The 18,630-nt window shown below is 35.9% G+C and overlaps 1 protein-coding gene across 3 annotated transcripts in view; it reads left to right on the top strand.

Moving 5' to 3' along the window:
• The window catches only part of Herc4 (HECT and RLD domain containing E3 ubiquitin ligase 4), a 171,408-nt gene that overhangs the window by 59,266 nt on the left and 93,512 nt on the right, over positions 1-18,630 (top strand). For all 3 annotated transcript variants that reach the window (XM_081726048.1, XM_081726055.1, XM_081726061.1), the window contains exons 10-11: positions 9,810-9,937; positions 16,486-16,654. In XM_081726048.1, coding sequence (XP_081582174.1) covers positions 9,810-9,937; positions 16,486-16,654 — 297 coding nt within the window. The remainder of the gene's footprint in view (positions 1-9,809; positions 9,938-16,485; positions 16,655-18,630) is intronic.

The following is an 18,630-nucleotide window of genomic DNA, read 5'->3' as shown; positions in this document are numbered from 1 at the left end:
TTTGTCCCCACAACATTGACTTGGATTTATTTAGTGATGAGTGGTAGTTACTTCAACTTGAGAATTTCTCAGGAAGCCTCTGCAATGGCCGAATAGATAGTTTCTGGAGTAATTTTTTCATCAAGTTTCCTGCAGTGGCAACGGTGGTGAAAGTTTTTCTCTAAGTCATGACACTGCTAACGTGGAACGCGGATTTTCACTGTAACATCGTTTGCTCTCTGAAGATTGCACAGCGATGGCTTTAAGAACTCTCAATGCTAAGTTAAATATAAAGTCCGGGATGAAGAAATTTGGAAATAGGCCAGAACTGGTTCCACTTACTCAGAAACTTCTTACATCTACTAGGTCTGCTTACCGTAATTACAAAGCATACTTAGAAAACCTAAGAAAGAAGGGAGCCCAAAAAGAATTAAAAAAGAAAGATGAAACAAAACAACAAGCAAAGAGAGAGGTGATGGAGAAATTGACAAAGGAAAAAAGTGGTATTGAGGACATGGAATCAATCCTGCAACAGAAAAGAAAAAAAAGCAGAAAGTGAACTTTTGTTTCAGGCCTTTGAACGTCTGAAAACAGCTGTGAAGAGAAAGGATATGACTGAAGTGCACTTTGCGCAGGGTATGTTGGAGGGGTTGAAGAAAATAAGGAAAGATTCGCAAGATGAACAGAAACAGACCGATAATTTGCAGAAAGTGGTAGATAAGAAAAAAAAAATCCTCCTTAATAACTCACTTCTTTTTGAAGAAAGATTTAAGTTTATGTGAAAATATGAAAATGTGTTAGCATGCGTTCTTGTTACTGCTTTTTGTTTCATTTTGTATGCAACTGCATTTTAGTTAATATTTGTAATTTATTTTAAAAGTTCATAATAAGGGTGTAAACGCAATAGACATTATTTGCTTTGATCATATTGTGTTAAAGGAGAATGACATATATTAGCTATTTACAGTTTACGTTTCATTGTATGCAGAATGTTAGTAGAAACCATACTTATGTTTACCAATCATATGGTACCAAGCCAAAATTTGTAGCAAACCAATTCTACAAGACAAAATTTTATTACCAGTTAATGGTAATCTAGGTGCCATGTATTAATTACATTACTTTAATTTTGTATTGTTTTACATAATGAAAATATAGAAGTTTAGCCTTACCCCATCCAGATCAAAGTTGAAATACAAAACCGTGCAAAATATGTAATTAATAATGAACCTCTAAACACAAGTAATCTATTTTTTTTTTTTTTTTTTTTTTTTTTTTTTATTAGCTGACAGACTTAAGTAAAATAATTTTTAAACTGAACGTTAAAACATTACGTATTTGAGCTCTGATCCAACCGGTACTATTTTGGTTGACAAAAAATTGTAAAATTCAATTTATGCCCAAGTTTGGCATCAAGGTTTAAAGTTACTTTTTGATGAGATTTTGGTCACTTTTTCATGTGCTTTTGGTCACTTTTCAACTATTTAGTAGAGACCATACTACTATGAGCTCTGCAATAGAAAATAATGGAAAAATTCTGCACTCGTTTACCGTTCATACTAGCTTTGAATCTATACTCTGGCAAATCGGCTGTCTGATGGATATTAATGAAAGAGAAAACAACCGATTTTTTAACACACCATATCCTCTATAGATGTGAATCTATAGAGGAATCGGTTATTTTCTCTTTCACTAATATCTATATGAAATCACAACCGTCATAGGTACTCAATATATGAGCACAGGGATTGTCCAAGCACAGCAGGGATCTGTGGTACAATCCACGTGGTCCGAGTTGCGAGCGCCGACCTGGAGAGTGGGTGGCTGTTCTTGGGGGTCAGACTGGGTGGCGTAGTGGTTAACGCATCGGCACGGTATGCCGGAGGTCCCGGGTTTGAGTTCCGATCCAGTCGGTCACTTTTTCACTTTGTACGTTATAGATCTGATGGATTACGGGGAAGCGAAGAAGAACACCAAGAAGGCAGTTAGTGTAGCAAAAAGCAAGGCATATGATAAGTTGTACAACAAACTGGAAACAAAACAGAGAGGAAAGATTATGTACAAACTTTCGAAGGTGAGAGAGAGTCAAAAGAACGATATTTCGCAGGTGGGCAGAATCAAGAACGAAAATAACGAGGTTTTGACAAGTGAGGAGAAGTAGTATTTCCAGAAATTTCTCAATGAAGGAAACCCGAGGGAAACTTTCAAAAATCCATCCACGAGACTGGTTCGGCGTGTGACCATGATAGAGATAGAAAATGCCATGAAAAACATGAAAAGTCCTAAAGCTCCAGGACAGGATAAGCTCCCTATCAAAAAATGGAAAATTTCAGGTAAAGAAGGAGTGCAGTGACTTGACTTTTTAATAGGATTTTGGAAACAGGAAATATGCGAAAAGAATGGAGGAGCAGCTACATCGTTACTTGTTTTTAAAAACAAAGCAGATGTGTAAGAATGTGGCAACTAAAGAGGAATAAAATTTATGAACCACACAATAAAGTTCTGGAAGAGAGTGGTAGACAAGATTGAGGAAAAAAACCCGAAATAACAGAGAATTCGGTTTCATGCCAGGACGATCGACAACGGATGCAATATTTGCACTTAGGATGCTAACGGAAAAGTACAGAGAATGCCGGAAGGACCTTCATATGGTTTTCATCAATCTAGAGAAAGCATATGATAAGAGTGCCACGAGATCTTATTTGGTGGGCACTGTAGAAGAAGTGTGTTAAAAACATACATCTGTTTAATTTAAGATATGTATAATGAATGTAGGATAGAAATGAAGAGCGCGTACGGAATAACAGAAGAGTTCACAGTCAAGGGGAAGAGGCATCATCAGGGATCTAATATTAGGCCATACCTTTTTGCAGTTGTGATGGGCGAACTTACAAAGGATATCCAAGAGCTAGCACCCTGGAATATGCTATTTGCGGATGACATCGTACTGATTAGTGAGACCTAAGCAGCACTGCAAGAAAATTAAATGCCTGGAGAGGAACATTGGAGAACAAAAGATTTAGAATTAGTAAAACCAAGACAGAATATTTATATTGTCCTTTCAGCCATATTATACGGAGCGGAATGTTGTTCGACGAAGAAGAGAAAGGAACAGATGCGGAGATGGAAGGTGCTGCGGTGGATGTGTGGAGGGACGCGGAAGGACAAAATTAAGGATGAAGTGATCTGGGGAACAATAAAGGTGGGATCAGTAGTGGAAAAATTTCAAGAAAGTAGACTGAAATGGTTTGGACGTAAGAATACCTTTGAAATAAGTAGCTCACGAGCAGATGCTATAGAGCTGAATGGGAAATGAGCCTGAGGTCGGCAAAAGAAAAAAATTGGAGAGATTGTGTTATGAACGATATGGTGCGGTGTGGTGTCACAATGAATATGACAAGATAGAAACAGGTGTAGGTAGAACTGCGATCCAAAAAGCCGACCCCAGATGTGTGTGTGTCTCTCTCTTATATATATTTAAAAAGGTTAAAAGGAGAAGACTAGTTGTGAATCTACAGGGTGTCTACTGACCTGGAAAACCTTGAAAACCTGGAATTAGCCTGGAATTTACTTTTGGACCTGGAAAACCTGGAAATAGCCTGGAATTGGACGAGGAACCTGGAAGTTTTAAAATTGTTTTTAAAATATTGGGTGATATCAATAAAACGGAGAAGTTACTCATTACGCCCAATTTTGAAGTAGTTACTCGCATTGGTATCAATAAAAAGAGAACTGAGCACTAGTCGTCTCGGCTGACCTCGGAGAAGCCCAGCCCTTTTGAAGTAACCACACCTCTATTCTCGAGCCGAGTAACTACTCCGCGTTTGATATCAATAAAAATCAAAGACTCCTCTGTGATGCTAGTAACTTCTCCAAATTTGTGGAGCAAGCTAAATAGGTGACTCCGTGCGAAATATGGCAGAGTATATGATTGTTTTACTACGTAGAAAAACTTATAAACTGCATAGAAATGTTGGAAATGGAGATTACAAAAAGCATTATAAGTTTATGAAAGAAAATGTAGTGATTAGCACAACATTTTTTAAAGGAGAATCAACCGAAATTCGGGGTGATGGACTACGTAATGATGAAAAGATGCGGGTTTTCTTCAAGGGCGCCGATTCTGTGGGGGCCCGGGCTCCCCAAAGCTCATGTGGGCCCCCTATTGTATTTATGAATATACAATATTGGCATAATTAGAGTGCAATTTGTCTTAAAATCCTGATATATATACCTTCTGCATCTGAATGCCCTCCCCCCCAAATTTACAGAGAAATCGGTGCCCTTGGTTTTCTTGCGTTACGTGAGTGATCCGGGATTCTAGGTCGGAATGTCAGGGGATTCTGGTGTGGCTCAAAGTACTGTCTATGACTACCTGAAAATGGATTGTTTCCGGAAGTGTGCGTAATATACAAACAGCAAAGGCAGAGTGGCAAGAACAATATACATTTCCAGGTGCTATCGGAGCACTTGACTATACACAAGTGGCATTAAAGAAACCTAGTATTTTGGAGAGTAATACGTTAATAGGAAGAACTATTTCGTGGCTAAGCGGTTAGCGTACATGCCTTTGGCATAGGAGACCCGCATTCGATTCCCGGCAGGAGCTCATGTGGTTTGGATTCCACGTTAATCAGTGGGTTCTGTCTTATATAGGCACTCTACTGAAAAGGACGTTAAACTAATAATCAACTCAACTCAACGTTGATAGAAAGGGTGTATACATGAGAATGTATTTTGTTTATGTCAATGCGAAAAGGGACACGTATGGTGTGGAAAACGGAATCAGATGGACGTGATTTATAACGTGGGTGGCTGGACTTTTTTAAAAAGAAAACAAAGGAGCCAAGTGTCTGATTTCGTACTTAAAACCAAACAATCTACAAAGACCTTGGACAACACGTGATATGTGCTTGTCGTGTGCTGGATTCCAATCAACATCCATCAGCTCAAATAGGTTCATTCCCATGGTTTCAGTATTACTTTCTTCTTTCCCGTTTTTTTATTTTTTTATTTTTTTCTTTTTTCTTTTTGTTTTATTCTCGCTCGAATATTAAAGATTCTCTTTTGAATTTGTGTCTCAGTCGTAGATGTATTTGATATTTCGTTGCATTTCACTGTAATTACCTTCAAAGTTTCGGCTTTTCTTCGTTTACTTTCTGGTAGCTGTGACTTTGAAAGTACCACTGGAAACTCTTTTACAATATCCACAAATGCACTTTGATTGAAGCTATCGTTGCTACTTGCCCGTTTCATGGCTTTTAAGATACTACGCCATAGGTTACAAACAACGAAATGACTGCGCGATGAATGGGAGAAATGAGTAATCACTTCTTTTATTGATACGACTCAGTGCTACGTGCAGAGGAAGCGCGAGTAAACGTTCATAAATCTGGAGCAGACTAGACCTGAGTAGTGTCTTGTTTTATTGATACGAAATTGAGGGAGGAGATTACTCCAGGTGCAGTTACTCCGATTCTCGAGCAGGACTTCTCACGAGTAGTTACTTATTTTTATTGATATCACCCATTGTTTTTGGGATTGGTATGGAATAAGTATATTTTTGTAAAATGCAAGAAAGTTATATACTACAACATAAGTCAAAAGCCAATAATAACTTATTCAGTGGAGACGTAGTTGAGAAAGACAGACAGACGTGAGCAGAGTGCAGGCGGTGAATGTTTTTGGAAAGTATGTTGAGGGTACAAGAAGAGACAATAAGATTGTATTTGTTTGGCATGGTCGTTGTGAATAACAGTGACTACAAAAAGAGCTAAATTAGTCCCCGATGAGATTAAGGTAATTGAAAAGGTTAAATTTCATGATGTATTAAGGTTGTGTCTTACACTGAGGGGATACTGGCATGCAAGCCAAAAGCTTTTTCTGTAGTTGCTGCTTATTTGCATAGTATGAATCAAGCGTATTTGCTGCTTTGTGAAGACATTGGTTTACATGTTTCTATAGCAAGATTAGTAGACAGGTCTGGAACAACATTCCGCTTATATTCCTGTGTCGAAGATATTTAACAGGAGTCCAATCCCACTGATGTCGCAGTGAACACCATTCCCGGTGGCCGAAAGATGTATCACCGGAAAAAATAAAATTGCCCACATCTTAACGGAATCACTTTTTGTATTTAGGTTAACATTTTACTAGCCTTGCAATAAATCCTGTTACACAGTGACAATTAACATTTTATTTTTCAGCCATTAAAATGGGGAAAAGTAAAACTAAATTCCAGGACTCGTGGAAAGGCCAGTGGAAATGGGTTATTAGGTCCAACGATCTATTTAAAGCAGGTTGTAAACTCTGCAGAACTGATTTTGACATTTCAAATATGGGAGCTGGATCATTGAAATCTCATGGAAAAGGAAAGAAACATCAAATAGCTGTTAAAGCTCTTAATGCATAATGTTCGATCGTAAAGTTCTCAAGCAATGTTAACAAGGAGCCTTCCTGTACACAAAAATTCTACAGCGTCTTCCAGTTCAGTGACTGGCACATCATCTACTCCAGTTGTTCAGGAGAGAAATGAAAGCCCAGCAAAAACTAGCGGTGTAATAAAGAGTTATCGTATCAAAGACCAAGTGACGAAAGCAGAAATAATCTGGACATTACACAAAATTACAAGTCATGCATCGGCCAGAAGTCAAGCGAGTGCAACGGATTTGTTTCCTTTAATGTTTCCTGAGTGGGAAGTCGCTTAAAGTATGCAGTTACACAAAGACAAAATAGGTTATGTCATCACTTTTGGATTGGGCCCATATTTCCAACAGACGTTATTCATGAACTACAAAATTGTGAATTTTTTGCAGTATCGTTCGACGAAAGCCTAAATACTATCTCACAGAAAAATCAAATGGACTTAGTAGTTCGTTTCTGGCACACTGACGAAAATAAAGTTTTAACACGTTATTTAACATCAGTATTCCTCGGACATGCTACTGCCCAGGATTTGTTAAGTGCATTTATAAATACTTTCAAGGACAAGAGTCTCGATTTTCGTAAGTTACTTCAGCTTTCTCTTGATGGTCCCAACGTTAATTTGAAATTTCTGAGTGATTTAAAGGCCTATCTGAGTGAAGAAAATTGTGAAGGTCCACAGCTTTTGGAGACAGGAACGTGCTCTTTACATATTGTTAATGGGGCTTTTAAGACTGTGCATACCAAAGCTGGTTGGAATGTGACAGAGTTTTTGAGAGCGTTGTTCTATTTGTTCAAGGACTTCCTTCAAGAAGAGCAGATTTCATGGCAGCATCTGGAACAGCAGTTTTCCCTCTTAAATTTTGTTCTATTAGGTGGGTGGAGAATTCTAAAGTTATCAACCGTGCCATAACTATGATTCCTGCCTTAAAAGTTTATGTTGATTCAGTGAATACACACTCTCCCTAAAGACATTTGTCGAGAAGGAGCAAATAACACCTGTAAATGCTGATATGGTGAAACGGGAATATTTAAAATTTTGTTCAGACCAAGACACAGCACGAAAACTATAAAATTTCATTTACAAAAATGACAGATTAGACGTTTTCCTCCATGATCTGTTAAGTAAAGAAGGTGTCTCCAATGCGTTTAAAACATTGATAAGATATGTGTACTTTTCCATAGCAAGCAGCAGTGGAAAGGAGTTAACAAAGTGCATTGTTGAAAATCTCCAAGAGGAGTGCTTGATTGCACAGAGAAGTATGTTGGATGCTGTGCGTGTTGCTGGTGACATACGTAATATGAATACCACAAAGAGTATGATCCAGTATGTGAGGAATGCATCAAGCAGAAGAAATGAATATCTGAAAGATCGCGGTGAAAAAGAAGACAGAGCAGCTCGAGAAAAGAAAGATATTAAGAAGAAAATAAAAGAGTTGGAATTAAAGAAGAAAGTAATACTTACTGACGTCGAAGCAGTAGATGCGTTGGAAGAACAGGAGAAAAAGTTAAAAGGGATGTTGAACTCGAGAAGTTAAATGTCAAAAACTGTTCACTGTGAAAGTTGTTTTCTATATTTGTTCATATAATGTGCGTGGTTCCATAACTTTCAGTTTTTTAAACTTTCATGTTACAATACATTTTTAAATATAATATAACTGATGACCAGTCCCCATCCAAGAAGAATCTGCACTAACGTTTGACAATATGGATTACTTTGCGTAAAGAATTTGTATTATATATGATCATTTTCTTTTTACTTCTAAACTAATGCTAGTTTGACAAAAAATGGCGGGAAAATAGCTTACTCACCGCTAAGTCCTACCAGTACTTAGCATAAAATACCACAAGAGTACTTTAAAGGAGAGTGCTTGTAGTAAAATACTCTTGTGGTATTTTATCCCATAACTTAGCGGTGAGTAAGCTATTTTCCCGCCATTTTTGTCATTGTTCATCAACACTTACGTGCTACTACTATAATATTAGTTTATTTGAAGTAATGTTTTTGACGGAAATTTACTATTATATAGGGTGAACCTTAACTAAACCGATAAACTTCGGGAGGTGATTCCCGAGCCCGAAACAAGAAAAAAAAATCCTCTAGCTTTTCTCCACGGCACATAGTTTTGGAGCTACAAGGTGCCGAAAGTGTGGAAAAATGAACTTCCGAGGCCTATATTTCCAGACCTATCCAACGTAGAGAGTGCAGCTTAATATCTCTTTAAGGAAGTCCTATCTGTTCTGAACATATGATTTCCTTTGTGAGATTTTAAGCAGCACTCTCTACTTTGGATAATTTTGGAAATATAGGCGTCGGAAGTTCATTTTTCCACACTTTCGGCACATTTTAGCTCGGAAACTATGCGCCCTCGAAGAGTTAAAGAGGATTTTTTTTTCTTGTTTGGGTGCCGAGAATCATTTCCCAAAGTTTGTCGGTTTAATTAAGGTTCACCCCTGTATAGTATTCCTACATTAGGATATTTAAAGCTACTGCACATTTCTCTCAACCGGCCTTCTGGTAGGGGGATATTTTAATTAAACATTTTCTTGTGTATATGTTTTGAGAACCTATATTTCAGTCAGTTTTTTCTTTTCATCTGGTCACTTAAAGAAATTATCACTTGCCATATGCATTCTCTAATTATAACCAGTTTTTGTTAAGAACTATATAAAATTGCATTAACTTATACGTGTTACAATAAATGACACTCTACTGAATAGACCTGGAAAAAAAAAGGAAAAATAAACCTTGAAAACCTTGATAAAACCTGGAATTTGAAAATGAACATTTAGTAGACACCCTGATCTATCTATAATTGAATAAATAACAAAATCAAGCCTGATAATGTATCTCATAAAGCCAGTAATAAATTGCCGAAACCGTAAGACAAGTCACTGTTAATATATACATCAACATTTGTTAAAAAAAAAAAAGTGGAAATCGTTAAAATGTTGACTGACGCTTTAACAAATACTGATTCATAAAATTGATAGTTTGGAGAGTTTTCGGTATTTATTCAGTTTTAGATAGATCCAAAGCTAGTATGAGTGGTGTACAAGTAGGGATATCTTCGAATCTGAAAAGGAGAAAATGTGACTTATGAAGGTAATAAATTGCCGAAACGAACAGAGTTATTGTCAGTGTTGCCCTCATAAAGTTTAGTATCTATATTAGAAGCGCAGTTCAGATCTTGATTAATAGCAAAAAATAATAAAAATCATAGTTGATATAAAAGTCTATGCTATCGAGAAATGACAACTTACATACAATAATACAAAATATTTAAATATTTATTGAACAACTTGTGGTTATTTATTATTTACAAATATTCTTTATAGACATTTATTTATTCAGATACTATTTATATATATATAATTTGCTAAAATGCATATTAATTAAATTTCAGGCTGGTATTCCTCCTGATGATTATCGAGTATTTAACCCACGTTCTCAGATCCTATCAATAACACTTGATGTTTTAGAAAAATTTGAACTTGTACCTGAGGAAGCTTCTTTGGATCAGGATTTGATGACGTAAGAACCATATTTGGATGTAGTGTTCTACTAACTTAATAGTAGCTTAGTAGCTATTAATATAGTATAAGCGTGTAGTATGTAGTAGCAACATAGATCCTAGTATTTTAGTAGTATAGCATGTCATAAACATCAAGATCCTTTCTTTCAGTCTTTGATAAACCATGGCAAAAGAGTAATTCTGAGGAAAGAAGGTTACAAGTTTTGGACAATGCGTAAACAGACATATTTATGTATTTTGTAGTTTTCACGGGAGAAAACTAAGATTATATTTCCAATACCGGTGTTCGAAGCCACCTCTCGTCCAAGACTTTGTAGTAATGAAGTTCAATGTTGAGTAATTAGGTAATTATATAAGCGACCACCACAGAAACTACTCATTTGCTGCGTGGGATCGAGAAACAACAATGCTAATGTGCAATTTTTGTTCCTTTGCAACTCATTGTAACTGTGAAACACAACTATGAAATTAAGATTAAAAACAAGATTCAGCATTAATTAAGCATATCAGGTCGATTCTGATTTTCACACACATACACATAGGTAGAGGCACGAGTTTTTCGTAATGCGGGATAAAACGAAATGCGTCAGAATTAAGTAATTTTCAGGTTCTTGACGTTTTATGATATGTGTATTTTCATTGGTTTCCGTTGGGCGATAAAGCGCGAAATTGGCAGTTTTGAGCGAAATTTCTAACAGTACGCGATATAACGCGAAATTTTAAAAATACGTTTTCATTAATTTAAAACGCTAGTTTTCCGCTGATGAAATGGTAGAACATGGCATGAACTGTGCATTTTGGGTAATTAGGACACGGCTATAGGGAACATGTTGCCCGTTAGCTATCACCATCGCAGCTGGATGGGGAGTTCCGAAGTGATGATTGTTTGAAGTTTGTTGTAAATGCACTTACATATGTGTGGCTTCCAACAAGCAATGACAATTGTGAGGGATTTTTTCCAAGAAGTTTGTTATAAATGCACTTACATATGTGTGGCTTCCAACAAGCAATGACAGTTGTGAGGGATTTTTTCCAAATATGGGCTGATGATAAGTGACAAACATACAACATGAAGGAGGAAAATGTGGAAACATATAAATGAAATTGACATTGTCAAGTAAAATATTCAGTGTATTTTGTTTTTAGGTAATTAATGGTTTATTTTTATAGTGATCTTTGAATAAAAGGAACAATTGTAAAAATGTCAGGAAATTCTTTCCCACAAGAGCTTAAAAAAAACAAAAAAAAAACAACTTTATTTGGAAAATGCAACAAAACGCGAAATGTGAAAAACGAAACGCGAAATTTCCAAATTCATAGTGCGAAAAACTCGTGCCCCTACACATAGGTTATGTCTGTCTTAATATATGCGCGAAATGGCACAACATGGAAGAACCATGAACAACGTACGATATACTTGGTTACAAGTACATTGTATGTACTTAAAATAGAAACGGTGGTGTCATGTACACTCATGTCCAAAATTATTGTCGCATGTCTATAAATATGTTGTTGTAGGAATATAATTTGATAAGAATTCGCCGGTATTTCTTATAATGTCAGTATGTGTATAATCGGCAAAGACATTCGATTTTCGTTTTATTGTACTTTTTTTTATGCTCTTTTGACATGAAATTTGTCACTCATAATGTTAGTATGGGTGGAAAATTTCATGTCAAAAGAGCATAAATAAGAACAATAAAACGAAAATAAAACTTTCTTGTTCATTTAGCAACATTTTTTTTTACTCATTCTAATTTTTATATTTATAATTGAAGGGGTAATTTGGATAAGGGCCTATCGACCTATTTCCGGTAAAATGAGATATACGTATTTTCTGCAAGTTTGAGCATGCCCGTATGTGTCTAGGTGGTGTTAAGGTAATATCTCTGCTCCGTAGCGAACGCGTCTCTCCAAAAATAGTTTGTGCATACGTTGCTTAATTGGATAAGGGCGTTTGTTTTTCTGCTCTCCTGAAAAATTGAAGAATTGCTAGTTACGTCCTTATCCAAATTTACCCCTCAATTCTTTTCCTATGAAATTTACCACAAATATATATTTCCCGATTATACACATTAATATCGGTATTAAAAGTACCCCGCAAAATAATTATCGAATTATATTCTTACAAGAAGACAGTTATAGATATATAACAATCATTTTGGACAAGAGTGTACTGTACCTCTGTTAGACTTCAAGCTTGCACGCACTAAGAATACTCGTTTAAGAAGGAAATAAAGTTTGCTGTTAAGATTTTCAATAAAACTTCAACCCAAGTTAGATCGTATATTCATTATTCTTCATTTTAAGGTGTAAAAGTAACCATTTTCGTTTCTATATAATGCATCAAGAATTTAACTCCCAGATTTGTATATATTTCTAGTCCATCTCTTAGCTGGAGGCAATTACGCAATGTGGCGAATCAAGCAGCTTTACTTCTTCATTTATATGAATTAAGTCGATGATAACTTGACAAAAATCATTTGTAGCTTTCTAAAGAATTTTTAAGACGTTTGCAGATTGGTTTTTAAATTATTAGTTGTTGAAATTAGAACTAAGAGTTACTGGTGTTGCAAAATAAGTGTTACAGCTCTTGGGAGGTGACTCCTGCCATTGAGACAAGAAAAAAAGTTCTCTTGAACTTTCGTCTATCGGACAGAGTTTCGTATCTACAAGGTGCCGAAAGCGTGGGAAAATGACTTTCGGACGCCAATAGTTCGGAAACTATCCAACGTAAAGAGAGCGGGTAAAAAATTTACTGACGAAGTGATACCTGCTGTTGAATTTTGCATGTTTCACAATCCTACAATGCACGCGCAAGAAATTCCCCAAAGGAACGTACGGAGTCCCGGATAATCTGCCAAATGAAAATTGGTCTAAATGGATATGAATTGATAGGGTTTCTACCAGGTAACAATAATTCGTTTGTATTAAGTCGATATCTGGAACAAATACAAAATGGCGGACACCTTCATGCCCGTTGTGTGTGGTTACATAATAGCCAGGTACGGATGCTGGCCAACAGTGACGTTCTGAGTAACGGATGCTGGCCAACAGTGACGTTCTGAGTATTAAGTATAGCGAATTTGTACTCAAATGCTTTAGAAAGACTTCTGGAGTGTCGGTAGAGCACAACAGATGAAGCAGGGTGATTCACATGTGTGGAAACACTTAACGAAAAATGTCCAGAAATGCACTCAAACTCAGTAAACGTGAGTTCAAAGCGTCGGAAATGTAAGGAATAGCATCAAGAACATGAAATCCATTGCCAATTCACCAATAATATTTCATCAATCGGATGCAATGTGATCTGCACGGTTACATACCAATAAGGATGCAACAACTGAGGCCAAGTTGAAATTGTTCAAGGGGACTCACTAAGAAACTGGGTAAACTAAATGAATGTCAATAGTGGGATCGCATGATCGATATTGAAATGTGACCAATGTGTGTATTGATATCAACATGTAGCTAATGGACAAATGTCAACATTCCCACCACTGCTGGGACGAAGTGTGAAAATTTAAATTAAATTACAGCTTTCAAATATACAGTATTGAATTATGTTGGCCTGTCAGCATAATCGAAAACTCTTTATCCGGAATTATTTAAAAACTACAGCACATACTAGCAATGCAATATCCAAACTGCTTTTCCAGAATTTGTGTCCCCTCCACTGATCTAGTGGCTGGTACACGGGATCCCTGATTTAATTCTGGTAGGAGAGCATTGAACGCATTTCACCGTACAGTGTAGGTCCACGTCTCATATAGTCTCAATGCTGAAATGAGACTCTAAACTTCAACCAGCAGTAACAATAAGAACAAGGGTATTGATGCCTGTAAAGCAAGACATACAGAAGGTTTTTATTTATATGTTTATAAATAGCCTTTTACCCTGATTTTTGATATAAATGATTTATGTGTAACATACTTCCTGGCAAACTTTGCTTCTTCTGTATATATTTAAGGTAACCCCACCATTGGGATATGAAAGTTTCTTTTGTGCTATTCCCGTATTATACCATGTACGTAAGTCACTACAACGGATCATCTTCAGATTCCAGAAAGGCATATCATTCCATGGCGCAAGGATTTCCAAGTTATGTTTATCAATTTCATATTTCTGTATAGTGCTAAAAGAGTAAAGTAGTAACGGACCAGAAAAAGGAATTGTGTCTAGTATGACATCTTCAGGTTAGTGAAATTTTCCTCACGGTTTTTGGGGGAGGAGGGAGATAAAATCCACTAAAAATTAAAACCCACCTTCAAAAATCTACTTCAGAACTTGAATTAAAATGGTAATCTGATTATAATTTCTTCAGTCGTGTTTCTCATACACATCTAGCTTTAGAATTGGCTTAAAATATATATTTATCAAGAGATTACCACCAGAATAGAATACCATTGAAAAGGGAAAAAGTGTGGGAATCATGCATAACGAATTTTATTTGCGCTTGATCAAATTCGCTGTAACAGTGTTCAGGCTATTATGTAAAAATGAGAAAGATCTTGTTTGTGATCGCATCAGAAGGAAATAGCTAAACCATTTGACATGAATTTTTGGATGTAGTTATCACGTACTTCGAACTAGGTTTTATCATGTTACTTTGGTTAAAATGTGTATTCTAAAGGGGGAGTAGATTGTCAAAATCTATGCATAACATTGAGTATCTCACGACCCTGTCAGGTTAGAAAGATGATACTTGGTATATAAGGTCGTTATGCAAAATAAGTGGACCGTTTATGAGAGTTCCCAGTTTAAGGGGGGAAGGAGGGCATTTTCTATTTCTTTCTTTACGTTAAAAGCGATGTTGCCTGTTGTTTCTTATCACATCACGGGGAAACAGTTCAGCAGTCTGAAATGAGTGTTTGAACATAGAACTTACCTTGAGCTGGGTTGTTATCGTATTACCTTAATTTTAGGGCGCATCCTAAAAGGGTAGAGTGGGTTCAAAATTTGAGCAAAAAATGCAGTATGTCACCAGTCCACCAAGTTAGGAAGATTAAACTTGTTATATAAACTCCTCATTAATCTCATTAAAAATAAGTGGACACATGTTCCAACGTTTTTGAAAATTATGGTTGTAAGAGAGGCATTTTCTATAATTTCCTTCCTTGCATTTAAGTCAGCTGTGTCAGTTGTGATCGCGTCAAGAGAAACTGTAAAGCAGTTTCAAATGAGCTTCTAAACATGGTACCTACCTCAAACTGGAATCTTATTATGTAACTTTGATTAAAGAGCGTATCCTAAGGGAGGAGGGACTTCGAAATTTATGCCAAAAAAAAAAAAAAAAAAAAAAAAAATCTTCCTGAGTTTTTGATAATTACTCTTTCATTGATATGCGTATGCTAAGGAGGGGATCGGAGGCTCAAAGGGACATTTTAGCTAGTCTGGAATGAAAAAACACTGCGATTACATTTCCTTTGTTTTTAGGACATACTTACGTAGTGTTATAATTACAAATCGAAAACGTTTCACTTAAAAGAAAAGAACTTACTAAAGGTATACCTCTTACGACAATCAGATCGCGAAACCCCCAAATTCTTCTTGGTCATATTATGGAAAAGTCCTGTAATCGTAAAATGTATTGTAAGAAAGCAAATTGGGAATTGAAAACGAGATTTAAAAATATATTTCCTACATTCCAATTCTTCCCCGAAGAAAAAACTTATTATAGAAGACATTCATTTAATAAAGGTTGTTTTTGATTCTGGCTCCTAAATTTGAGATACTATCTCAGTATATGAGGGAAATTAAAGGCATCTTCAGTCAGGATGGAGTATAATAGGAAGAATTTTATTTCTATTCTATATTATATAAAATTACCCACCTCTTTGTTACTGTACAAATTTCTGTATTTCCTTCTTTCTAGAAATCGAAATAAAAGCAAGTGTCAGTGATGCAAAGTATATCCCTGGTGCAAAGTACGTCCCCCGATACGTGGATGAGGTATAACGGATCCCGGTGTACGATTTTTTTTTTTTTTTTTTTTTTGTGGGAGGAAGCGGTCGAACCTCGAGAAAACCCATAAACACAGTTTGCCCACCACAATGCCCTCTTGGCGGGAGTTAGGATCGAACCGTGAGCCTCCGCGGCCCCATAAGAGAATTCCAGTTTCATGTGTACAATAAAACATGACTGATTAAATACTATTTTAAGTGGGAATATAGTTTTAAATGTACGTACAAGATTAAATAATACCCAATATTGCCGAATAAAGCCCACTTTCTTAAAAGGGTTTTCAGAACCCTGTTTATCTCAGTCATTGGATCTGTCTCATTGAACCAGATTAGGATGTTGTTGAGCTACTGTGAGGAGTTTTTTATCACCGTTAGCACCACTCCAGTAAGTTGAAGTTCCCCTTTAGCAGAAGGTGAATCAAATTTTCTGACACCGCAGATGTGTGTCTTTGGTTCAGCATTGCTTACCTAGACTAGAGTTTGGAATCTGTTTAGGGTAGTGACTTTTTTTTTTCTGTTGGGGCATTGAAAGGATGCAGAAGTAGAGATATGACGTAGTTGTTTTCTTTGTTTCTTTCTTGCAGTTACATTGAAACGGTCTTTAGTAGTCAAGCTTGTTTTAATGCTTCGTTCCTTCTTGATAATGATGAGCATTATTGTTGTACATCTCGACATCACGGAATTGATATGCAGAAAGCAGCACGAGGTTTCACGTGCATAAGTAGAGCCAAAAATGCTGTCATCTGTGAATTGGTGAGTTTTTTTTTTCTTTCTTTTTTTCTAGTGCTAACTTTTCTGATAATGACTAGGTTTTTGATAATCATATACTTTAAAGCTGGAAAATATGCATCATACTATCCGCAGAAATTTTTAAAATATACACACAGTTGTGCTGTGAGTGTAATGTGTCCGAAATTTGGATGTCTGTAATATTGACCATCCGTAGTTTGTAACAGTAAGTAATAAATATGGTATTGTAAGTTTTCGTCGAACATGTAGATTCAAAATATGCAATAATCTGACGTGGTGTCATTTGAAAAAATACAACTTCGTTGGGTTCGCAGCTCTCTTAATCTGGTGGTATTGCAGAATGTCAAACAATTTTCTTCTGTCAATATTTGCATTGTACAAAATTTCATTGTATTTTATCTGTTAATGTGACACGTAAAACACCAAGCGTTGTTGTAGACCGCTTCCAATTGAATATTTTGTCCGTTTTTGGTTACTTTAATGAATTTGTCACTGAGACTCTAAGACTTGTGTCCAGTGTTTTATCCAGTCGTCTTAATTTGATGGGAGGGGGGCATAAAGCTCTAGGGGAAGACAGTATTTACCAGCTACACTTATGTCTTCAAAATCTTGTGGAAGGCCCTTGGTACGGCCTACATTGCTGTTTGGATGCTGAAACTTGGGATAATTTTGACATATTTAGTTCATTATTGTTTTATGGTTAGACCTGGAATATGGAAAAAGCGGGAAATGATAGAGAAAGATCCAATGTTGTCTTCTCGTTATGTTAGTGCCATCTCTCACGTCATATTTATTTGGTGGTATATATTCCATTTTCCATCCATATTTCTCTCATCCATTTTTATCCATGTTAACTTACTACTAAATATTGAACTAGCTTGTTGTTCCGATACGTTTTAAGAATATTTAGATATATTGGTAAATAACAAATTTTTTGTTAATTATTTTGAAACATCCGTCCATAGCGTCATGAGAAAAATGATCTCAAAATTGAAGTTTGAAGTATCGCTTATGTTCACGTGACTCCTTGGGCAAATACGATTAAAAATAATTCCATTGGATTTAGCATCCTCACATTAGTATAAAAAGTGCAGTTGGAAGTTTACCCAAGTGTAAAGCTTTTTGGCACGGATTTTTCTTCATATTCTGTTAATTTTGGTGATTTGAGAATGTTTCCACATAGGACTGAGGATCAACAATAAGCATAGTAGCGGAGAAGAGTTACTGATGAAAACATTAGAGAGAGTTGAAATAGTTTATATAATACAAGACATTGTTTTGGAGTACAAGGTTACTACTTAATTTTAATTTAATAATATGTATTTACGAGTAGCTGTTTTTGCTTGACAGTGGTAATAAATACAGGTCTCTGTTCTTAAGGTACAATTTCAGTGAAGTAATATTTTCCTTTCGAAAACAAATTCATTGTATATCCAAGTATTGACAGATGCATTCTTTCGTCGTGTAGGTAATATACTATGAAAAAAAAAATACATAAAATTTAATTCATTCTTGAGAAATATACAGAAATGTCGCAGAATGTAAAGTTTTATACTTAACAAGTAAATTAAATAATGTTGCCTGTTAGCGTGTGCTACACTTCTTTTACAGAAACCAATGATATGTGAAATTTGTCTAGTTGGCATGGCGATACTAAGTTATTATAGTTATTGTTATCACTGCTGTGCCTCGGTTTAAACCGATTTCAATGTTATGATCTGAGTTGGCTTTGGCAGGTGTCTAGAATTACTGATTTTTGTAGGTTTGTTAGATGATGATGATGTGTTTATCTATTCCAGTTGCACTACATTACTCGTAGGAACAATAGCTATAGCTGAGATAATGATCAGTCGTACTGTATTTTTCTGACATTTCCTTATGTTTTTGATTTGGTTTTTCAGGTCTTTACATTTGCTAATTTCTGTAATAAATGTTATATGTATGTTCTGAGTCAGTTGACTTCTACATCTATGAGAGTT

The sequence above is a fragment of the Thermobia domestica genome, chromosome 1, assembly GCF_964235325.1.
Source record: "Thermobia domestica chromosome 1, izTheDome1.hap1.1, whole genome shotgun sequence".
NCBI lineage: Eukaryota > Metazoa > Arthropoda > Insecta > Zygentoma > Lepismatidae > Thermobia > Thermobia domestica.
This window is presented reverse-complemented; position numbering and strand designations above follow the sequence as displayed.